Source organism: Eublepharis macularius, chromosome 1 (assembly GCF_028583425.1).
Source record: "Eublepharis macularius isolate TG4126 chromosome 1, MPM_Emac_v1.0, whole genome shotgun sequence".
NCBI lineage: Eukaryota > Metazoa > Chordata > Lepidosauria > Squamata > Eublepharidae > Eublepharis > Eublepharis macularius.
The window spans coordinates 159,169,283-159,194,134 of record NC_072790.1 but is presented as its reverse complement, the minus strand read 5'-3'; the positions used below and the strand labels follow the sequence as shown (position 1 = coordinate 159,194,134).

Genomic DNA, 24,852 nt, shown 5'->3' with positions numbered 1-24,852 from the left:
TCTATGTAGAATTAGCGATTACAAGTTTCTCATACATCTAAATACCTTTTTGCCCTCCACCAATGTAACATTCCTGCTATCCTCAGATATCCCCTGCACCTTGGTTCATTGTATGCATTAGTATGAGTTAGATGTCTCTTCTAATCTACACATGACAATACAACTGTGTAACTCTATTGTTTTATGCCCCTGGCAAAGGTTGTTTTATTCTTGGCCTCTAGAATCCCTTGCGGCATATTTAGTTATGGGGCCAGGCTAGCCCTGTTTCTGTGTGCATAGGTGTCTTGAATAACTTTCTTAGTCATATCCAGCAATTGTCCTCCTATAGTTCTAGCTATATCCATAACATCAGTAATGAGTGTAGTTAGTATTGTCTGCCTTACTGTGATATAAATTAATACATCCTGCAATGTGCATTTTGATCCTTGCAACTTAACAGCTCTTTTAAATGTTTTGCTCTTAAAATGTGCTCTTAGAGTCCTTTTTTAAGGAAAACTATCATACAAGTGAGAGTGTGTTGACATTATTTTCTTTGGGGAGTGTTTCTTCCCAAAGATAATTAGCAGTAAATACTGAAAACCTTACCTTTTGAAAATGTAGCATGCAATTTCAGTGTCTCAAGATGCTCTGGGTGTAATGTTTAAGGGTGCCTGATCTTGAGTTGTGGACATCATCTATATCAGAGCAGCAACCATTACCTTAACGTAGTCTTATTTTCATCCCTTCCCTGCCCATATGAATACACAGTGTGATACAACAGAGCCCTGTTCCATGCAAGAGTTAATTTTGAAACTAAGTGCTCAGTTCTATTAACAAGATGTACCTGGTCCAAGGTGCTGTTCTTCCCTGTTATCTCCTCAAGTCCATCCAGTTAGGAGAATGGGCCTAATTTATTCTAGCGTTGGGAGGGGGAAGAAAGGAGCAATGATGTGACAATTCTGGAAGATTCTCTAAAACAAGGCATTCAGTCGGTTAACATCGGTCATATGGTAGAGCAGTTGGAAAGCTATAAGTTTCCTAGAGTCAGTTTGTGTTTGGCAGACTATGAATTTTTGTATGAGGCACTGCCTGCATCTCTTCCAAGGGTTATGTATTATTGGCCTGAATGCTTTGCTACTAGAGGTGGGCATGAACTGGATTACGAACCAAAGTTCGTGCCGAACTGGCCAGTTCAGTGTTTGCAGTCCGGCAGTTCATGGGACCTCATTTTCTACAAACTCCCACAACTGTTGAGGCTGATTCGTATTGGGTTCATGATGCCAGACAGCCTGGCGCCGATCCATTAATTCCCTAGGCAAGAGAGGGGATGAATGTCTGCAGACCTTTTGCAGCCATGGAAACATCAATCTTAGCTTTCAAAACCTTGATAGGGTTTCCGGAATGGTGCTGTGCCGTCTCGGCAGCTGAGTTATGCACTCAGTGCCATGATCTTCTTGACTCCTTGGGGCTTGAGGATTTGGGCCCCCAAACCCACGGAGAGGGGGGGTAGGCCAGAGCAAGGTTGAAGAGCTCAAGGGGACCGGCAATCCCCTGTGTAGCTCCCCTCACCGGCTCAAGGCAAGGGCCATGGAAGAAGCCCTGTGGCTCTCAAACTGCGAACTCTGGGACTTTGAATAAGCGGAAATAAGTGAAGATTCCTGACAAGATAAATAAGCAGAAAACTGAAGGACCGAAAAAGAGTGATTGTACTTGACATCTCTCCAGTAAGAGAACTGTTTATGGTTTTATGAGGGCTATTCAGCTTGAGGAGGGGGGTTCCATTATCCTCCGGAGAAGCGGCCGTTTTATGACCCAGAGGAATGTTATCGAAGAGTGATTGCAAAAAGTGTTTTTCTGGGAGAGAGCTGGGTAGCAAAAATCTTTTGAATTATAAACAGCAAGAGCAAAGTAGCTTTTTACCTGTTTTAAGAGATCTTTGGTGACTATCTGAAAGTGAGTGAATAAAATGGCGCTCCCTCAAGAAGTATTTTTAAAGCTGCAGCAAATCTCTAAACTGTTGGATGACGTATTAAGAAAAGCAGAGACACTTGAACCCAAATCAGATAAAGACAAAGTGATAGATGCCAAATTAGAAGAAAACCTTGATGGGACAGGTTTATTTGAAAGAAAATTGGAGGAGAAACTACAACAAAAGCAAACAGAAAACAGTCTCTTTCTGTGAAAGTACAAAAGCTGGAGAAAAAGGAGGAAGGGCGTGGATGGAAGGCTGAAGGGAAGAGATCTAGTGTACCACCTCTGTACGAAGCAAAAAGCACACAACGCATTTCAACTAAGAAATACATCACAAAGAGGAAGAAAGATAATCAGAGACATAGTAATGTATCCATTGACATCTTGCAAAAATGCTTAGAAGGCAAGAAGAGCTCTTTATGGTTGATTCTTGGAAAGAAAGAGTTGCAACATTATTTTAGAGGGAGAAGGAAGAAGAAGAAAAAGAAAAGATGGAACTTAAATCATGATCCTGGGGCTCTGACAATGGGATTAGAGGAAGTGGGATAGAAGGGTTCTTAGAAGGAGGGAGAAGAGGAACAAAAATGAAATCCAAAGTATGACCCGGTAAACGGGTTTTGGGGGTCTCTTATCCTCCCTCTTATTTCTTATGGTTTTTTTAATTGAATTTTTAAATTATTATTATTATTTCTAGAAGATGGAATTTAAATTATGATCCTGGGGCTTTGATAATTGGATTAGAGGGAGTGGGGCAGAGGGCCTCTTGGAGTCCTCTGCCTCCCTTCTTATTTTTCTTTTTGCTTTCCTTCTGCTGGAGCTCTTTTCCTCAAATAAAAATATTGTAGCAAAGAAGGGGCCATAATACTGTTTTGGAGGGAGGGATAAGAGGAATAAAAATGAATTTCAAAGTATGACCCGCGTAAATGGGTCTTGGGGGGGTCTCCTATTTCCCCTCTTATCTCATATGATTTTTGTTGGAAGTCTTCTTATTCCTTTAAATCAGGGGATGGTATGGAACTAGAGGGAACCTTATAAGTGTGTTAATTTTTAAAATTTAAATTATAGGTTAAGCTAAGTTTGCCCACATATTTGCTTTTCTTTTCTTCGGCCTTTGCATACTGAAAATACAAATAGTAAATTTTAGATGGCTTTAGATTTGATATATTAAAGATCAAGGATAGGCTGTTACAAAAACTTTATTGTATACTTCTCTCCTTTAAGAAAATATTTAGTTAATGACATATACAAATAATGGGACCAATAATAGAATGTAATAATAGAATGTAAAAAACTTCTCCTTTCTGATTTTTCTTTTCTTTTCTCCTCTCTGCTTTATTTCTGAAAAGATTAATGGTTTAACACCCTGGGCCCAAGAATTAAAGGATTGAAATGTATTTTAAGACAATGCTCACTTAAAATATAAGTAATTGTTACAAATGAGAGAGGAAATGGAATAGGGGGGTTAAAAAGCAAGAAAATTAAAAAGTGATTGGAGAGATGTAAATGGACTGTGTACTATATAAAGAGAGAAAGAAAGGGGTGTGTGGTCACTCAGTTTCCTTTTCTATGGATTTATGTCTATATTGTAATTTTTTCCTGAAATATTGATCATATAATGGATTATCTTGTACATGAATCTGAGACAAAAAAGTTCTCTTGTCTTTTTTTTCTTTTTTCTTTTTTGAAAACTTAATAAAACTTATATTATAAAAAACCTTGATAGGCAGCTCTCCTTGCCAAGCCCGGATCTTGGGGGGGGAGGGGGGGTTGCCTGCTCCGGGCGGCATCAAAGTGGGGGTGGAAAAGAGGGGGATCCAAGTTTGCCACCCCAGCAAATAGCCACTCCTGCCCAGCTCTCCCACTTGTTTTTTTTTCTGCTTAAACTCTCAAGAGCAAAGCGCGCCAAACGGTGGGACAGCCAGCAGAAGGCATATGTGCAGGGAGGGGGAGGGGAGGGCTCCACTGCCGCCCCCCCCAGCTCCTGGCAGCCGGCAGGCGCCTCTATTTGCTCCATCAAAGAGAGGGCGGCCCCGCGCGCCGGCAAGGAGGGGGATCCTCGTTTGCTTCTCTTCTCAGCAAATAGGCACTTGTGCCTGGCTCACTCGCTCCCTCCACCCCCACCCCGTCTCTGCATCTGAGCGCTGCTGCCTGGGATGAGAACAGCTTAAAGCACCACCGTGCCAAAAGGTGGGACGGCGCAGAGTGCACGTGTGCATGGAGGGGGTGGGGGAGGGCTCGTCCATCGCCCCAGCAGCAGGCAGGCAGGAGCTTTGTTGCTATATTTGCTCAGACTCCGAGATCAGCAGGGAGGGAGCTGATCAAACCAAGGCAGGAAGGTAGGGGTGTGGGATACTAGCATATTTATACTTTTAAATTTCATTATTCCAAATAGCACACTTCTATATGCTAAGTTGTTAAATCAATAAAATAAGACGTGGTTTGACAGGAAAGTAAGTGAAGTATTGCATATATATCAATTTCCCCCCAAATTTCCCAGTTTATTTTTCTGTAGCAAAAAAAAGGAAGAGGGTCCTTTTTCCTATGGCTTCAAAACTTGTGGAAATTTTACATCTCTAGTAAGAACAGTCCTTAGCACCCAGCCTTATGGATATGGTTGCCAGCTTCCAGGCTGGAGATTTCCCAGAATTATATCTGATCTCCAGCCAAAAGAGATCAGTTCTCCTGGAGAAAATGGTTGTTTTTGAGGGAGGACTCTATGGCATTGTACTCTGCTGAGGCCTCTCCCTTCCCAAACCCCACACACTTCAAGCTTCACCCCCAAAATCTCCAGGAATACCTGAACCAATAGCTGGCAACACTACTTATGGAGCCAACTTTTGTGTCTTGCAGATCCTGTGGAATAGGGAGTCCACAGCAGTGATTCTTAGCCTTTCATAACATATGTCCTCCCAGTCCCCCTCTCAGAACAAAAAGGCCACTTTTTTCAAGAAAGCATTTGGCAGTCATGAGTAATCCAAGGCAGAAGCCCTCAGGTGCACAGTTCAGAAAGCGAGCGAAAGAGAAGGAACATTTGGCTGCTCAAACTGCCGCCTCAATGGAAAAATGGTTAAAAAAGTCAAGTGATACAGCTGCTCCACAACAAGAGACAGAATCTGAAAGCCAAGAAATTACTGAAGATTCTTCTGGACCTTCATGTTCATCTGCTGTTTCCAGTACCTACACAGAAAAAGAAACCTCAACTGATTGTGAAGGAATTCTGCAGTCAAAGTTATCAAAAGAATACTCAGACCCTTGCACTTGGCCAGCTTCTAATAAAATAGATGACAAAACTCGGTGCTTTTTAACTGAACTGGTTGCCACACAAGCTGAAAAATATCCAAACTGTGTTGACTTCTTATCAACAGAAAGGCAAAACAGGCGCTTAACTTCTTCAATGTAGTATAAACAGCTACCAAATGGTGAGAAAACCAAAAGAAGCTGGTTAATATATTCAAAAATTGAGAATGCTCTTTTTTGTGCTCCATGCAAGCTGTTTCTAGATGCAGCAAGCACTGCAGGAACGTTGTCCGCCTTACAAACCACGGGGTTTACAAATTGGAAGAAGATCCCAGAAAAACTACGAATCATCATCAGTGCACAAGGTGTGTGTCGTTAAGTGGAAAACTCTTTTGAAAACTATCAAAAGTTGCAGTGGCATTAGCAAAGCATTAGAAACATCAATAGAGGCAGAAAAGCAAAAATGGACCCAAATTATTCATATTGTAATTGATGCAGTCCTGTTCCTGGCAACAAATTGTCTTCCCTTTCAAGGTTCTCTTGAGAATCCACACACACTCACCATGACTTGTGCTTCAAAAAAACAAGGAAATTTCCTGAACTTGATAGCTCTTTTAGCAAAGCACAATTCTACATTAAAGAACTTGTTGGATAACTTAAAAAAAGGGCAAGTGTCTTACTTGTCAAGTACCACTCAAAACGAGATAATAGAACTCATGGCTCAGAAAGTCCGTGAAAAAATATTGAGGGATATTATGTCTGCAAAATACTTGACTATCATGTTTGATTGTACACCTGATATATCTCACTGTGAGCAGATGAGTCAAATCATTCGTTTTGTGAAAATCGATGATGGTGGGATATGTGAAATAAAGGAAAGCTTTATTGACTTTATAGAATTACATGGAAAGACTGGAGACTACATTGCTAGACAAATTCTAAGGAAATTAGAGTGATGGCCTTAATATAAATAATTGTCAAGGACAGTCATATGACAATGGATCTAATATGGCTGGAATTTACAAAGGAGTTCAGGCAAGAATTCAAGAAAAAAATAAGTTGGCTGTGTTTGTGCCATGCCTAGCTCACTCACTTAACCTAATAGGCGTTCATGCTTCCTCACTGTGTCCAGAAGCATTGCATCTATTTGGAATTGTGCAGAGTGTTTTGGTTTTTTTGTATCGTCTACAATACGCTGGGAAATTATGAAAAAGTATACAGACAGCACTTTAAAGGGAACCAGCCAGACAAGGTGGTCTGCAAAGTTGGAAGCTGTGAGTGCCCTTAAAAAAAACTTGGATAAAGTAGCTCAAGCATTGGAAGAAATTAAAGGTGGAGATTTTCCTCCCGAAACTAAATCTGATGCAGTAATGGATTTTAGGTTTATTCTGAATCTGGTAATATGGAACAGTATTTTGAGAGAGATTAATCGTGTAAATACAGAAATTCAGAAGAGTGACATCATACTGAACAGATCAGTTTCCTTGATGGAAGGTTTGATCACTACCTTACAGCGACTGCGAACATCTGGCTTTGAAGGCTGGCTTGAAGATGCAACAAATATTGCCACTACAATGTCTGTGGAGGCAGCATTACCAGAGAGAAGAAGATCCAAGAAGAAGAAGATGGCAGGTGAACTTGCAAGAGATGAGGTCTGTACATTTTCAACAGAAGAACGATTCAGGCATGAGATTAATATGGTTTTTGACAGAATACTAACAGAATTACATACAAGACTTGCAAACACCAAAAGACTAAACACAGATTTTTCTTTTCTTGGTGGTGAAAAGTTGATGAAAATGAGTAGCTCAGACTTAATGGTGGCTGCAGAACATTTGGCAAAAAAATATTCAGAGGATTTAAATATTGACAAATTTAAATGTGAACTTGAAACATTCAGAGATCAAACTCACAATTTTTCTAAAAATACAGAACAAATGAGCTGCCTAGATCTATTATCTGTGATTTACACAAATGATTTACAGGATGCATTTCCTAATTTGTGTATAGCGTTAAGAACGTATGCCACTCTACCAACAACATCAGCATCCTGTGAGAGAAGTTTTAGCAAAATGAAGCTTATAAAAGCCTATCTCAGGTCAGCAATGTATCAGGAGCGTTTGTCAAGCCTGGCTATATTGTCTATTGAAAGTGATGTGGCAAATACCATAAATTATGATGATGCAGTGAGAAGTTTTGCAGAAAAAAAAGCCAGAAAAGTTCACTTTTAGTTGAAGTTAAGCATTTTCTCCTAAGGACATGATGCCCTAGCAAGAGAGTTTACTTTTCATATATCTCTACTTTGCATCTGCTGTGGATTCTTTTGGGTGTCAGAAACTTGCCTTGGCTAACCAATACATGTTATTTTTCTAGAATAAAGAATTTGAATCTATTTTCTTTATTTGGGTAGTGGGCTTCCATTGTGGGAGTTTAAATTTCCCCCGTCATTGTGAATTCCCTATCATATTTGTCTTACTGGAATATTGACAGCTTGAGCTCGCAATAGCTCTTGTTTTAGGAGAGCCCACCCTTCGCTTGCTCCTTTCCCTTCCAGTATTTTTTGCCATGGAATGACTCTCATCATGCCTCTGAGTTCCTTAAACTCTGTTTTCCTAATATCTAACATGCATGTCTGCCTATGAACTCCCTTAGCTCCCTACAACAAAAGGAATTCTAGGAGGAATGCTTAGCTAATGATGGATAAGATAATGTAAAACTGTTATTTATTAACAATTCATAGAAGTCAACACAATTTATTCTGTTGTTTAAGAGTTGTTTATTATCTATTATTAAAAACATTGATCATATATGTATATATAAAGAAAAAATATAAGGGGGTGCCATTTTTCACTTTTGCCCCCCCCCCCCAAAATATGTAGATCCGGCCCTGCTCCTTGCCAACCAGAGAGCTCCCATTCTGTTCTATGAGAACAAGGAGAATATAACTCCTGGCTCTCAGTCGTGTGGTTTCACTTTCTAGCAAGCAGAGAGGGAGGAAGGAAATGCTGTTGCAAGTTGGAGTGAAAGAGGGTGGATTTTGGAGGGTTTTGGTGGAGTTGCTGCTTAAAGACAGTCTCTTTCTTATTTAGAGCACTTTTCCCTGCTGTGAAGGTGTTTGTGTGGTAGGTTAGGGGCCTCTTCCCCCACCCCAGTCCCAAGCCTATTGTGAGGCTCTGGGGCCAAGCTTAGTGGGTTCCTCTGCTGAGGGCTCACCATACTCTTTTTGTTTATTAATTATTCTTACTTTGAGCACCTGTCCCACTTGGGAAGGTGTCTGGGATGTGGGTTAGCGTTCCTCCCCCACCCCAGTCTCAGGGCCACTGCTAGGCTTTGAGGCCAAGCTTAGTGGGTTCCTCTGCTGAGGGCTCTTTTTTATTTTTTTTATTAATTATTCTTACTTTAAGTACCTGTCCCACTTGGGAAGATATTTGTGTGGTGGGTTAGGGGCCTTTTCCCCTACCCCAGTCCCAGGACTACTGGTAGGCTCTAGGGCCAAGCTTAGTGGCTTCCTCTGCTGAGGGCTCACAGTACTCTTTTTTATTTTGTTTGTTAATTATTCTTATTTTGTGCAGCTGACCTGCCTGAGAAGGTGTCTGGGTTGTGAGTTAGGGGACCTTTCTCCCACCACAGTCTTAGGGCTGCTGCCAGGCTCTGGGGCCAAGCTTAATGGTTTCCTCAGCTGAGGGCTCTTCTTATTAGCTCCACGAGGGTTAGAGTGAGGGGCAAGGGTGGTTGGGAGTGGGGAAGAAGTCCCAAGCTTGTCCTGCTGGCCCACTGGTGCCCAGCAATAGTGGGGAGGTCTCATAGTCAGAGCCTCTTTTTCAAGATCCACTTGTGGGGATGGAGGAGGAGATAGAAGAGTTATCAGCGTTGCCAGAGGAAGAGCAGCTGCTAAAACTTTTTCAGGAGGAGGAGGAAGGATCTCAGGGTGCTTTGTGGGGTCTTGGAGAAACATCCAGCTCTTCCACATCCCAACCTCTTGGGGCTACCCCTTCCTGAAGTCCACCTGTCACTCCACCCTCCTGGCCCTGCCACACCCATCCCAGTCTCTGTTTCAGGCCCACACTTAGTAGCACTTCCTAACCCTCCCCAATGACCCATGTGGCACGTTGCCGGGCCTGCGATGTCCTGGTGCGTAGGAACTCGGACCTCAAGCACCTGTCATCTGCCACCCTCTGCAGGCATCTACAAAGGCACCACCCAAGTTTGTTGCCTAGAGAGCAAGGAGAACCATCCAGCAGGGGGATGAAGAGGGCTTCTGAGCAGGGAGAAGAACAGGAGTCCACCCCGAGGAAGAAGACTCGCACTTGCACCGAGGGTCTGTGGGTGGGAGTGGAATTTCCAGCCAGGCTACCCTCCAGGAGGTTGTTCCCTTGGGGTTGGTGGCATTGTCAAATAAAAGAAACATGGGGAGGCTCAGGAAGTGGGCACTCGTGCGGTGGCAGAGATGATTGCCCTGGACGGTCTACCTTTGTCCATTGTAGAGGGTGTGGGCTTTTGGTGAGTGCTGTGTCATTTCACCCCCTGGTATACCATGCCCTCGCAGTGGACCATAGGCCAGCAAGTCTTGCCACCTGTCTACTACTGTCCAGAGCACAAGGGTGAACCATGCACGGCGGACCTGTGGAGCATCCATTGACATGGCTATCTTGCCCTCACTGCCCACTGGTGGCAAGCGGAGGACTACCAGACTACCAGGGTAAAATCAGGGCCCTGGGAGGAGGGGACAGCCCTACCGCCGGACTACAGAGTGGTTCTGTTCCAAGCGCGAGGATGGACTGCATGGGGAGGAACATTGCTGCCACTATCAAGACTGGACTGAGGGAGTCGGTGCCTGCAGGTGATGTTGTCTGTGGCTACATGGTCACAGATGCCCCTAGAAACGTAGCAGCCCTGAATACGCGTCCCTTGAGGGCATTGTCTGCCTGGCGCACAAGCTGCACCTAGTCGTGAGGGATGCTTTTGGACTGGGTAGGACCATCAAGGACACCTGGGACCAGGGAACATTAGACACGCATGTCTTGTTGGACCACTGCTGGCATCTGCTGCCCACTTTTCCTGCAGCATTCATTCTGCCCACCAGCTGCACAAGAGGCAGGGGGGAGGGGTGTCCCGAGCACCAGGTCTTTGAAGACATGCCCACCCATTGGAACTCCAACTACGTAATGATGGCTCGTATGATTAAGCAAAGAAATGTGGTGCAAGATATCATGTCCTCTGTACCCATTTTGCAGGAGGGAGAGGAGCTCAGCATTAGCTCCACAGACTGGCTAGCCCTCTCCTGAATGATCTATGTCCTGAAACTGTTTCAGGAAACCATCAACCTCCTCTGCTCCTACACGGCCAGCCTGGGGCAAGCCATCCCCCTGATCCATGGGCTGGACCAGGCACTGGCCAAAGAACTGGAGCAGGGGGAAGCACTTATCCCCAGGGTTGGGGACTTGTTGAGGTTTCAGGCAGACGTGGCCACCCACTTGCATCCTCTCGGCCTAGAGAGGGTGTACAGACTGGCCTGCATCTGCAGCCCCCATATAAAGGGCAGCATAGCCATGCACAATACTGAGCTCCAGCAATGGATGAAGGACCTCCATGGAGAGGTGCATAGGTTTCAGGCAAAATGATCTGGCCAGAGAGAAGAGGGCATGGAAGAGGGATCGTTGGTGGTGGCAGCAGCGGAGGAGGTGGATCAGCCCAGTGCCCCAGGCTGTGTGAGCCCACCCACGAAGGCCCCCCTCCTACTGGTCCTCGGTGGTGAGTTGGGAGGTTGGCAGCATCAGGGAGCCCATGCATGCCTTTGCAGAGGACTCAGCAGAGGTGATGGTGCGAGAGTACCTTGCTGAGCCCCACCCCCAGCCTCCGAGTCCAATCCTCTGGAGTACTGGGCATGCAAAGCTGCCATCTGACTGGACTTGTCATCTGTGGCCATGAACTTCTTCTCTTGCCCCCCCACCCAGTGTCCAGAGTAAGCGGGTATTCTCCCACCTGGGAGACGTGCTCTGTTTGGTGTAGTTGTTAAGAGCACGGGACTATAATCTGGAGAACCAGGTTGGATTCCCCACTCCTCCATTTGAAGCCAGTTGGGTCACCTTGGGTCTGTCACAGCTTCTAGGAGCTCTCTCGGCCCCACCCACCTCATAAGATTTTGTTGCTGTGGGGATAATAATAACATACTTTGTAAACCGCTCTGAGTGGGTGTTAAGTCATCCTTAATGGTGGTATATAAATTGAATGTTATTATTATATATTATTATGATCCTGCCGCTCACGCCTGGACCCAGCCCTGGTGGATCATTTGGCCTTCATAAAAGTAAACCTTCCCCTGCTGGGCTACCTCTCACCAGACTTTGAGGATTGAAAATCTTGGTTCCCCTACATTGAGAGTTAACCTTGGCTCCCCCACCAACAGCTATCTGAGAGTATCATGCTCCGACCCCACTCTTGTCTCTGGGCCACTGCCAGGCTCAGGGGCTCTTCATTATGGAATGCAATGCTTTTCCCCCAAGGTCTCTTTGCAGCCTATGCTTAAGCCCGGTGGGGAGGACGGCGCGCAAAAGAGTCAGAACAACCAGAGCTGGGGAAAACAGGCCACAACTTTATTGCAACAGAAACAAGCAAACAAGGAGCATTGGCAAGCATATGGATTGGATCTCACGCAAAGGCTGGCCCACCTGCCAGCCACTGACCCCTCCCCCCCTTCAGGACCCCCGCTGAAGGAGGGGGCACCGAGGAGTGACATTATGGGGGAATCAAATGGGTGTATACCCCTGCCTGATTCCCCTGCCACCTGGGAGTGAGTACCGCAACCCCCGCCCGGGTCTGCCACTCACCTCACTCCCAAGATTCCATATGGGAATCCCCTGAACAGGGTACCAGAGCCGTGGCCCTGGTCCCCCAGATAGAGATCCGATCCAATGCTACCCGCAAAGCTGTGACAAATAATTCGAAGAAAACAGGGAGTGGAGGGTGGGGTTCGCGTCCCGGCGCAGACTGCCGGGAGGCGGGGGCCGGGTCTGCTTAAGTGCAGAGCCGGCGGACCAGAGGGAGAACCCGACCCCTGGCTGCCACGCTCCCACCTGACGCCGAGTCAGGGAGCGGCCGTTGGGAGGCTCTTCCGGTCCTCCGCTCGTGCTCCGCCGGTCCCCGCTTCACCGCGCCGAAGTTCAGGTTCAGCTACGCCCGACTCCGGCCGCGGCGCTCCCACCTGACCCAGGTCAGGGAGCCGGTCGCTGGAACGGTTGGCTTGACTCGCCGCGCCTTCGCCTTCTCCAGCCTCTTGCTCGCCGTCCTCTCTCGCTCGCCGTCCTCTCTCGTTCGTGTCCCGGCGCAGACTGCCGGGAGGCGGGGGCCGGGTCTGCTTAAGTGCAGAGCCGGCGGACCAGAGGGAGAACCTCGCCCTCCAGGTCCGGCGGTTGGCCCCGCCCCCCGGCGGCCACCCCCCCGGCAGCACTGATTGGGCGGCTAAGGTTCAAACTGATTGGCCGCCCAGACCGGGGAGCCTGCTGGGACGCCGACGCCGAGGACACGCAGCCGTTCTTCCCTCCGGTCGCCGGCTGCAAAGCCTCCGCCCGGTAAGTCGGGCCTTGGTCCCTTGCAGCCTATGCTTAAGCCCGGTGGGGAGGACGGCGCGCAAAAGAGTCAGAACAACCAGAGCTGGGGAAAACAGGCCACAACTTTATTGCAACAGAAACAAGCAAACAAGGAGCATTGGCAAGCATATGGATCGGATCTCACGCAAAGGCTGGCCCGCCTGCCAGCCACTGACCCCTCCCCCCTTCAGGACCCCCGCTGAAGGAGGGGGCACCGAGGAGTGACATTATGGGGGAATCAGATGGGTGTATACCCCTGCCTGATTCCCCTGCCACCTGGGAGTGAGTACCGCAACCCCCGCCCGGGTCTGCCACTCACCTCACTCCCAAGATTCCATATGGGAATCCCCTGAACAGGGTACTAGAGCCGTGTCCCTGGTCCCCCAGATAGAGATCCGATCCAATGCTACCCGCCACCAGAGCCACGAGTGGCTCCCGCCAAGGCTCCTAACAACCAAGCCACCCCAGCAACGCATCCCTCAGGTCCTGGAGCCAAATGTCGTGGCCCCAGCTAGAAAGGTGGACCCCGTCCGGACAGTACAGAGCCTCCATGCGAAAGGAAATGTCCGGGTGCATGACGAGGCACCCCCCAGCTGCAGAGACGTGGTGCCCCACGGCCCGGGCCAACCGCTGCCTGCCGCCGTCAATCTTCTCTGGGTGTAAGGCCCCTCGCCACAGGCGCCTTTGGAGCAGATCGGACCACAGAAAATAAGTCCCAGGAAGAGTGGAGAAGAGGTAGTCCAAGTCCTTGCACATGGTAAGCTTCAAGTCCAGGCATCCCCGCTGGACAAGATCGTTCTCGCCGAGCTGGATAATCAAGGCGTCTGGTGGGCCACGGCGCCGGGCCTGATTCTCGATGACTGGGATCAGTGACTCCCACCGCATGCCGCGCTGGCCAAGCCACAGGATGCTGACGTGCCGGTCCAGGCCTAGGTTGCTTCCCCATCCAGAACCCGCCGCGTAGCGACCGGCCCAATGCACAATGCTGTGGCCGCAGATCCAAACCGTCCTCCGTTTGCCTGAGGAAGAAGAAAGGGGACCACACAATTAGCAATGAAGGACACGGGCGGGGCGGATGTACGCACGGAAGGCCCTGGACCTCCAACAGCCAATCCGCTGGATTGCCGGGGGCGAGATGCCCAGCTCTGCCGCCAGCGTGGCTGCCCCAATGCGGAAGGAATGCGTGGCAAACTCCTGGGCCGGGAGCCCAGCAGCCTGAAGGCAGGCGCGGAGCACGGAAGCAAACTGGTAGCGGGTGAGGGGGTCCCCGTTTGAATGAATCAAGAAGGGACCTGCCGGGTGGGGGCGGACCTCGAGGTAATCCCGCACCGCGGAGACCGGGCAAACCACCCCGCGTGGAGAGGCCCGCAGGGTGATGCATGTGCCCCGGCCAAGCTGGTCTGTTTTTGACCTGCGAACGGTAAGGGTGACCTTCCGCCGTGCCAGGGTGATGTCGGACAGTGCCAGGGCCCTGCCGGAGGAGTCCGTGCGAGAGCTGGCCACCAGCTCCCCAACCCGTAGGGCCCCGAAAATGCCAGTGTGAAGGCTGTTTTTAATAGCCGGGCTTCGAATGGAGACCGGCACAGGCCCGATGCCTCCCGCAGTATCGTAACCAGGATGGGCAAGGTGATAGGCCTGCACGAGTCAGGGAGGGGGGGAGCAACTCGCCCCCAACCTGCCACCGCCCGGCGTGCGGCGAAACTGGCGCAAGGATCAGGGGACCCCTGGGCCCTGCTGAAAAAGGAGATCGCGGCCAAGTCCCGCTGCATGGTCCTAGGGGCAACCCCTTGGCCCCGTAAGTGAACCAGATATTGCAACACCAGTTCCTGGGATGCCGGCCACGGGTGCGGGGCCCCCGCCCCCACCACGAAGGAGAGGAATTTAGCCGCTGCCGCCGAATAGGATCGCAGAGTAGATGGCGCTACGGAGTTGCAGATTCCTTCCCAGATGATATCCCTCCAACTGTCCACAGTTCCACCGGGAAAGGATCGGGGGTCGGATGAGCCTCGGGAGCCAGCGCGAAGAACCTCTCCATCTGGAAGCGAGACAGCGCGTCTGCTATGCCATTATCTATCCCTGCCACGTGACGTGCTGAAAAGGAGATGTTAGAGGCAAGGCAAACCAAAACAAAATGACGCACCAGACGCATGACCCGCTCAGAGCGAGATGACTGCTTGTTGATGACCCTGACCGAGGCCTGATTGTCGCACCAGAACAGGACGCGCTTGTCCTGGAACTCCCCCTTCCAAATTGTTATGGCAACCAAGAGGGGGAAGAGCTCCAAGAAGGTAAGGTCCTTGAGGACGCCCGCCTGTTCCCAAGATGATGGCCAGCGCTGAGCGCACCACCTGCCCTTGAAGTAAACCCCGAACCCCTGGCTGCCCGCCGCATCTGACCGAACCTGCAGGTCCTAGCCTAGGGCGAGGGCATCCTGCCACAGGGATACGCCGTTAAAGTTTGACAGAAAGCCCAGCCAGACCCGAAGATCCTCCTTGATCCCCCGTGTCAAACGTATGTGATGGTGCGGGGAAGAGGCCCCTCTGCAGGCCCAGGAAAGGCGGGCGCAGAAGGCCCGCCCCGGGAAGACCACCCTGCAGGCAAAGTTAAGGTGTCCGATGATGGCTTGCAATTCCCTTAGCGTGCACTTCTGGCGAGTCATTAGCTGGGAGATAAGTGCTGTTAAACGGGCCAGCTTGTCCGGGGGGAGCCGGGAGAGGCCTGCCACCGAGTCAAGCTCAATGCCTAGGTATGTTAATCTAGAGGCTGGGCCCTCGGTCTTGTCCTGCGCCAGGGGGACGCCCAGCTCCTGGGCCAGTGACTGAAAATTACGCAGCCGCTCCGCGCATGCGGGAGTTCCGGAGGGGGCCATTATCAAAAAATCATCTAAATAATGGGTAATGTGGGGAGAACCCATGCGATCCTTGGCCACCCATTCGATGAAAGTGCTAAAGGTCTCAAACGCGGCACATGCCACCGAGCACCCCATTGGCATAGCCTTATCCACGTACCAGCGCTCCTGGAACTTGAACCCTAGCAGGCAGAAATCCCTGGGGTGGACCGAAAGCAGCCTGAAGGCCGATTCCACGTCACATTTGGCCATGAGTGCCCCCGGGCCGCAAGAACGGACCAGCCGAACAGCATGATCAAAGGAGGCGTATCTCACCGAGCATAGCTCCTGCGGAATGGCGTCGTTAACCGAGGAACCATGGGGGTAGGAGAGATGGTGGATCAGTCTGATTTCCCCCGGGGCCTTCTTGGGGACCACCCCCAGGGGGGAAACCCTAAGGTTCGGCAGGGGAGGGGAAGGGAAGGGGCCCGTCACCCGGCCCGCCGCCACCTCCTTGGCTATCTTGGCCGCCACCACCTCCGGCAACTCCCTGGCTGACTTCAGGTTGCCGGAGGTGGTTGCAGTTCGGGGCCCCTCGCAAGGGATCCTAAAGCCGGCCGTGAAGCCCTTTAGCAGGTAGCTGGCAGCCTGCCTGTTGGGGTAGCGGGCAAGGAGCAGGCGTAGGGGCTCGACGCGCACCGGGGTGAATGCCAAGCCTAAGTCTGTGTACCCGGAGCTACTTGCCACTGTTGGCTGAGGTGGCGTTGGTGCCGGGACTTCCATCCTTATGGGAGCCGCTGTTGGAGGCCCGGCCACCCCGAAAGGGGGCTGAGGGAGGGGGGCCCCGAGAGCATGACGAGCGGGGGTGGGAGCCGCCACACGATTCACAGCTGTGCTCGTATCGGCATTTCTGCCGCTGACATTTCCCTTGATTGAACTCCCAGCATAGCCAACGGGATTTCTCCCGCCGCCTGAACCACCGCCCGGGCTGGGGGCCCTCCCCTCTCCCCCTCATGTGTGGACCAACCAGCCACAGCCAGAGCTTCTGGCTAATCAAGTCCCATCTGGCCCTGGGGTTGTGAGAGGCCCTTTTGCGGAAGGCCTCATCATAATCCATGGCAGCCCCCTTGCCAGCCAGCGCCCGGGCCCTGAGGACGTTTCCCAGGTGGTTGGATAGGTGCCAACCCCTGTCCGGGTAGGCAGCCTGCACCACCCCCATGTAAACATTAAATCCTTCCAACCAGTTATTGAATGTGCGCTCGGCGACTTCCTTCTTAACCCCCTTTTTGTCTTTTTTGGAGGGGGGGCCGCTCCTGCCATCCTCAGCCTCGGGCCTGAGCAGGGCAAAAACATCCACATAGAACCCATCAAGTATCCGTTCCCTGACCTTACGGGCCAAGTGAATGCCTGGAGGGTCCTCGTCATCCCCGAACAGCTTGGGAAGAGGGGGTGGGGTCCTGTCCTGACCCACATCCCAAATGACCCTGGCGTCCCCGCTGGGGGCACTTCCCACCCTCCTGCGTAGCGCCCACCCTGGGAGGCCAGAGACGGAGGCGGCCTCCTTCCAGTAATCATCCCCAGGAGTCTCGTCGCCAGAGGAGGAGGACTCACCTGATGATCCCCCGCTGTCTGACTCCTCGTGCCGTCTGGACCTCCTTGCCTTTTTTCTGGATGTCCTCTTCTTCCTCTTAGCTGGTTGCCGCTCGCAACTGGAGGCACTGGAGCTCAGGCTTGGAGACCGGGCAGCCCGGTCCCCTCTGCTGGCCTTGCTCCCTGCAGCCCTCTGGACCTCAACAGGCCCTGGGGGAGAGCCCCCCCCATGCTCGGAGTTCCCCAGTTGCTCGACCCTTGCTGTGAGCAACTCTAAGGCCCTCCCGATCTCCTGCAGTGAGCTGGGAGAAGGGTCAGGGCTGGTCTGGCCCCTTGCCCAGCCAGCCCGTGTTGACTTGGGGAGGGTCCCAGCCTTCCGCCCTCCCCCACCTCCTGCCTTGGCGTGGGCCCCAGCCTTCCGCCCCCCACCACTCTTGGAAGGAGCCTGGGGTGGGGGTGCAGGGGCTGCCTGCCTTAGGGTTGCCTGGCGTGCGCCCCTTGCAGCCCCTTCACCCTTTTCCCGCTTTCCTCCAGGTTTCCCCTGCGCCTGGGAGGCGGGTTTTTTTAGAGACACCCTACCTCCGTTGTGCAGCTCCCAGATCCCCCACCTTCCCAGAGGGACCTGGCCTGCCGCTGTGTCCCCCCAGCTTGGACCTGGCTCCCCTGCCGCTGCGTGCGGGAGCCATCCCGGTGGAGCCCTCCTGGGGAATTCCGGCTGGCGAGAAGGAGGAAAAAAGAGGGCCCAGAAGCAACCACCCTGGTATAGGCCGAGGAGGAGATGGGGCCTTGCAAAGGGGGCCTGCGGCCGGGCAGCAGTCAGCCTGCAGCACCTTCCTCACAGCGCGGGGGCTCGGGCTCAGCTAGACCCGACCCCTGGCTGCCACGCTCCCACCTGACGCCGAGTCAGGGAGCGGCCGTTGGGAGGCTCTTCCGGTCCTCCGCTCGTGCTCCGCCGGTCCCCGCTTCACCGCGCCGAAGTTCGGGTTCAGCTACGCCCGACTCCGGCCGCGGCGCTCCCACCTGACCCAGGTCAGGGAGCCGGTCGCTGGAACGGTTGGCTTGACTCGCCGCGCCTTTGCCTTCTCCAGCCTCTTGCTCGCCGTCCTCTCTCGCTCGCCGTCCTCTCTCGTTCGCGTCCCGGCGCAGACTGCCGGGAGGCGGGGGCCGGGTCTGCTTAAGTGCAGAGCCGGCGGACCAGAGGGAGAACCTCGCCCTCCAGGTCCGGCGGTTGGCCCCGCCCCCCGGCGGCCACCCCCCCGGCAGCACTGATTGGGCGGCCAAGGTTCAAACTGATTGGCCGCCCAGACCGGGGAGCCTGCCGGGACGCTGACGCCGAGGACACGCAGCCGTTCTTCCCTCCGGTCGCCGGCTGCAAAGCCTCCGCCTGGTAAGTCGGGCCTCGGTCCCTTCCCTCCAGGATTAACCTCCACTCATGGATCACCTCTGTCCTTTCCTGTCCAAGAATATCCTGTCTCTCCAAAGAACATACCTTCCCCCCAAGATTAACATCCTCTCATAGATTGTCTCTGTCCTCCTCTCCTTGAAAAGAATATTCCTGTGTCCCCAAGAATGTCTCTTTGACTGGGAGAGGGTGCCAAGGGGGGCTGGGCTATAAAGATGAGCAGGGACAAGGAGCTGGTGATGAGTAGTTGGGAGCGAGCGAGTTAGAGAGATGAGAGAGCGTGACAAGAGTCCCAACAGAGGGAGAGAGGGATCCAAGGTGTCACCAACCCCCTCCTCCCTCTATATCTGAGGCTTTCCTTGAGCCCTAGCCACTGCCCAGGCCAACCTGGAGGGTGGGCCACCCCCAGGCTCTGATAAACCCAGCCAGGGAACCTGACACAAGTCAATTGACATTCGTGGCTGGCTCTCATAACTAATGGAACTTTCTTGGGGGCACCTGCATGGGGGGTGTATAACTCAGGCATCTGAAATGCAATCTTCACCAAACTTGGAGGGTGGCTGGAGGAGAGCTTGCTGAAGTGTCCCTGCAAGTTTTGCATGTCTCACTGTGAGGGGGCCATTTCAGTGCCTCATGAAGTGACAAACCATGAACCGGTTCATGAACGAGGACAAGTTTGTGAAAGTTCGTGGTTCGTGAACCACGACAATCCACGAACCACGCAGTTTGGAATTTTCCTGGTTTGTGCCCGCCTCTATTTGCTACTACCCAACTAACTGCTGTATGCTATGGAGTGAATCACCAAATGAGTTCCAAGTATCAACTACTATTTAGGACGACTAGCTTTATTATTTTGTTGCTTAATGATCTGTTGAGATTGTACTGGCTTTTAATTGCTTTTGCTCAATTGTTATTTAATAAAGATGTTATATGTTTCTAAGCAGTAGTCTTTATTTCTGAGTAATCCCACCCAGCAAGGGTTTTTCTGGCAGGCTTTCCTAGGTTTAAAGAAAGGGCTTATCTAGGTTCCAAGCTTTGAAACCGAAACAAAGATGACCACTTTGCCCCTCTGAAAAGTTCAAGCTCGGCAAGCGGGGCAATGGAATGTCATACAGAGGTAGTGGTGGGAACTGTTAATATGCAAGTTCACGAATAAGTTGCACAAAGCATGAGGGGGTCTGGATAGGAGAGTGGAGAGCACTTCAATTGCCCCCAATTTATATATTTTTATTTTAAAAATATTTATACCTCCCCTTGCTAAAGGAGGATGGGAAGACTGCAAAGAAACTACATTGGTTTTCACGGTGGAAAATATGAGGCAGTTACCCATCCCAGAGCCATTGTTTTCAGGAAGGGTGTCAGAAGAACTGAGTCAAAGAGAGGTGAAGTTCTAGGACTGTTGGACAGACTATAAAAATAGAAGTCACTGAATTTGGCACATACCTGAGGGCTTTTAAAGAATTCAGAAACAAAATGTTGATGTTGCAATGATAATATGCAGTTGGTTGCTAAAATTGTCCTCCCTTCCAGATATTGGAAGGTGGCAAATGCAATGCTCATTTTTTAAAAAAGAGATCCTTGGGGGATCCAGGAAATTACAGACCCCTTAATGAAATGGGAGTCCAGTGGCTCCCATTAAAGATTAACACAATTTATTCCAGCATCAGAGAGTTGCTAACTCCAATTTGGGAAATTCCAGGAGATTTGGGGGTAGTCCCACTAAAGGACAAAGTTTGGAAGGGAGGATGGTAGTTGTGGGTTTTCCAGGCTGTATTGCCGTGGTCTTGCCAAGACCACGGCAATACAGTCCGGAAAACCCACAACTACCATCGTTCTCCGGCTGTGAAAGCCTTCGACAATACTTTGGAAGGGAGCTTACTGGGGATGGGTTTCCACAGAGTCCTCCCTTTGAAGCTGCCATTTCCTCCAGAGGAACTGATCTTTGTAGTCTGAAGATCAGTTGCAACTACAGGAAAACTCCAGGCCTCAGGTTGAGGTTTTTAACAATAGGCATTAGATTTTGTAAGTTACAGATCACTTCATGAGATTCTTTTTATGAAGCAATCTCTAACTCATCAAAAGTTATGCTGGACTAAGTTATGTTCGTGTTTAGTCTTTAAGGAGCCAAAGAACTGCTTTTTAATTTTACTGCAACAGTGTAATCTGAATACCCCTTTGCGATTATCTTTCCTTAATTTGTGTAATTTGCTGAGTTGAAAATCTATGCATGAACTTTGGGTTTGATTTGGATTATGGTCAACTAAGGCCTGAAACTGTACAAGGTACTGTCCTGATTACAAACATTATGCTGTTAAGTTAAACAGTGTTTTACTTTGTATTGTCTGAGAACTGATTGGAAGAGGGAAATCAACATAATCCATTATCTTGCGGTGAGGAGGATGTTTGCATAGTAACAAATATAATTCTTATGGTTAAATGTATTCAATTGATTGTTTTTTGTAGTTCAACACTATGTATCTCCTTGCACATCTGTTTTGGTTATAAACTTTTGATCTTTCATGCACATAACATTTGTATTGTTTGGCAGTGACAACTTGGCAGTGAGAGGCAGCTGTCAAAAATAAAGTGCTGTATCCTCCTCTATCTGGGGTTCAGAAGCATAGACTACAAAGCTGCCACTAGATAATTTAAAGATGTTGGCAGACTATTATGTTGATGCCTTGCTGTACATTGTCTCCCTTAAGATTTTGAAAAGTTAAGTGAAGAAATGAAAGAAGGCCTTGGGTACCTCACAAGGGCATTGCAACTGTATTTGAAGGTGGAGATCCAAGATGTTTCTCAGCTACCGCCTGCCCTAGATGTTTTTCAGACCTTCGCAAAAGTAAGTGTTAACTTGATTCCTGATAAATTTGTTAATTATTCTGCCCTTAATGTTGTTTGTTATTGTTTTGCAAAAAACCCCATGCAAAACCCTAAAATATTGCCGTTTCTATTATGAAATTCCTTGTCAGGGACCTTTCCCTTTGATACAATTGCAACCTACATTAAAAATAAAGAATTCAAACTGCTGGCATATTAAAAAAATGAGAATCATGATTGCATAAAGTGCCATTATTGAAAAATGACTTGAGATGTTTAAAGAAAACCCCCCTGTTACTTTCTTGAAAGATCTTACAGATTATGCATTGCCTTTCTTTCCAAACCTGTATATCTCTGACAAATATAATCTGTTAGCAGATACATTTGTATTCTGTGTTGTCATATATCAACATGTGCAATATATTGTACCAGACACCTATATATTCCAGGATTATCTGTGTCTGGCCATTTTTCTCATTCTTGATGCATCATCTAGCACAGTGGTTCTCAACATTTTTGAGAATGAAGTCCATTCTTTAATGTCAATTTTTTTTGTGTATCCCTACCTGATAGTAATTGTGCTATTACTATACATAATAACAAAAAGATACTATGAATTCAGTAACACTTTTAAATGAATTTGTATTGTACTAGTCACAACACAGCATCTACATACGTTTGAAAAAATATAAATGCATGTATGTGCAAGACATTATTCAATCTACAAAAGATATTGAGCTCTAGTAGGGTTTTATGTTGATTCCTGAAAACCCTTCTTGGTTCACAATTTTACAAGGAAATATTGCTTAAGAACAAATGAGACACAAGATACTGCCTTCATCGATCCGTTATTTTAGAAATAGATGATATTGGGTGAGGAAGCTGCCCTTTGTTATGTGGGATGCTTCCCCCCTCCCCCACCCGACCTTGAGGTGACCACTCTTCTCCCACACTTCCAGGCTGCTCTGGGCTGGTTGAGAAGGAGACATCACATCCTGGTAAAGCTCCTGGCTGTGATGGCTGCCTGATCATGCTCTAGATCTTCCTGAGCTAGCAGGATGGGCCCACAAGGAAGCCACTGGCCAAACAGTGGCTCCTTAAAGGGCTGCAGCAGCCCAGACCATTTAAAATGTGGCCATTTCCGGTTGTCACTGGCAGGAGATGGGAGGTGGGTGGGCAATGCCTCACCCAAGCCTCTCACAGGGAGCCATTCTCCTTGTGATCAGGCAAACAGCCCTGATTGGGCTGGTGCACTCTCGGGGGGCCTCCTGTTGAGGCTGGGCTGATGCTGCCGGCCTGCATGGGGGCTCAGAGCAGGTGGATACAATTGGAGAAACATGACTATGTAGTGGCAAGCTGGCTGGTGAATGAAAACACAGAGTTGGAGGGGAATGGCTGCCATATAGGCAAGTTTAGGGGAAAGCACAGGTGGGGAAGGCAGAAAGCTGCCCAGGCTGGATGGATCTGCAGTCCTCTTGCAACAGCTCGTGGTGGATAGCCCATAGGCTGGGAACCACTGATCTAACACTTACCTTTATTGTTAGTAAACAAAGCTATATTTGTTACCTACTTCTGACCTTTCATAGTCAAAGAAATGGCTTCATGAGTAGGTTTTGAATCCTTCAGTAATAGCCATCTACATTAATGTTTGTCTTCCTTTGGTTTAGGCTCTTTGCATTTAGTGTTTTTGGCGAGTCTGTTTATTTATATTTGTCTGGGTAGTCATTCTGATGCAGCTGCCCAAAGAAACTTCACAGTACCGACAGCATGGACCAAAGGGCCCTGCCTCCCCCCACATCCATCAAAAGGGGTGGTGATGCCATAGATGGCAGCACAGGATGCTCCATTAAGAGCCAATGTAAGGCATGAATACCCAAAATCTTCCTGTTCCCTCTTCCCCTCCACCCAGGCGGAACAGATGCTCCTGTTTCAAGGCAGGTTGCTGCATTAAGAAGAGCACTGCTGGCTGTTTAGTACAAATCATTGCCTTTCTTATAAGAAATTAGTTTTTATTTTGCTAGTGTAGACCTGCTTGTTGTTTTCTGCCAGAATGATTGTATGAATATATTTCTAATTTTTCCCTGCTTATCTTTCTCTTCCTTAGAGAATAGTATCTTTTTATTAATATGTTAATAGTCCTCCTGCCTCTTATATCACTGAAGCTTGTGCTGACAGAAGACAGAGGAGAGAGGGATTTTGCTCTTTCCCCCTCTTCAGTTGCAGCCCTTATCCTATTGGCTGTTAGCCTGGGTTGGACTCACAGTCCCGGGAATCAACTTCCCTGTGGTTGTCAGATGAGACTGAGAGGAGAACAGGGGAAAGGACTGTGATCCATGGATTAGAGTATTTAATCCAATTTAAACATCTGGAATTTACAAAATATTTCTGTACTCTTTTTTTCTGTATTCCCTCTGCTGTGTTTCATATACTGACCTGCATTTTCTGTGGAAGGCATGTATTAACTTTGCAGTGGACAAGGAATACCGTCTGGAATCCCACTGAAATTGTTCAAGCATTACACTTCAAAGACCCCTCTGGGTGGGATGGGCTCATAGGTTTTATGAGCAGTCAATGGGATAAAGAAATGCTATCAGTATGAGGTCTCCAGACTCTGTTTTTCTGGCTTTGTCCAACATTCCTTTCAAGTTCAGTAGCTGCTTATGCTGCAGCTGAACTCCTTGAGCGGGGCTTGGAGGGTGGCTTTTTGATCAGTCTTTTTTACTTGCTATAGAAATCCACATTTGAGAGTCATCTAAGATCTGTTTGATGCTGGAACTTCAAGAATGGTAACAAACATAAAACAAGACAAAAATCTTTTTATTGAGAAGAATAATTGCAGGCATGTTCTGGAAAAGGATCAGTTCAGTGGAGAAGCTTGGTCCAAAAACCTATTCCTTCCCTTTATTTTCCCTATATCTTTGTTATAATCCATTACATAATTTATTGCAAATCAGATTCCAAACTGGGGCATAGAATATAGATTACTAGATCAGCAAAATGGAGATAAGAAACCTGAAGGAAGTCTCACTCAAGGTTTTTTTTTTTTAACTTGAAATTAAAAAAAAACATCGGGGGGATGTTATAACTCCCTCCAAATAGTTGAAACTACTGAGCTCTCAATTGTAATTTTAGAGTTGCTAGGGAACCACAACAATATTGTTGAGCCTTCCAAACCTTGGTTTCTATAAAGCCATGGGCGGGGGTTGGGGGAGAAGTGGACTTGGAGACCAAAACAGCTGTGAAAAAGGTCCTGTTTCCCTCCTGTGTCATGTTTCTTATGGAGGAGGGAGGACTCACTGGGAACAGGCCTGGTGGCGATGACCACCAGAAAAACAATAGCCACACTATTCAGTGTAGACTGCTGTCAGTAGCCACTGCACAAGTGGGCCAGGCTTTTCCCAGAGAGAGGCCGTTTCCACACGGCTCCCTACTGCTCATAA

The 24,852-nt window shown here is 49.1% G+C and overlaps 1 protein-coding gene across 1 annotated transcript in view; it reads left to right on the top strand.

Annotated features, from left to right (window-relative positions):
* SMYD3 (SET and MYND domain containing 3) overlaps positions 1-24,852 on the top strand; it is a 714,934-nt gene that overhangs the window by 103,973 nt on the left and 586,109 nt on the right. The window contains exon 5 of the mRNA XM_054983157.1: positions 21,298-21,434. Coding sequence (XP_054839132.1) covers positions 21,298-21,434 — 137 coding nt within the window. The remainder of the gene's footprint in view (positions 1-21,297; positions 21,435-24,852) is intronic.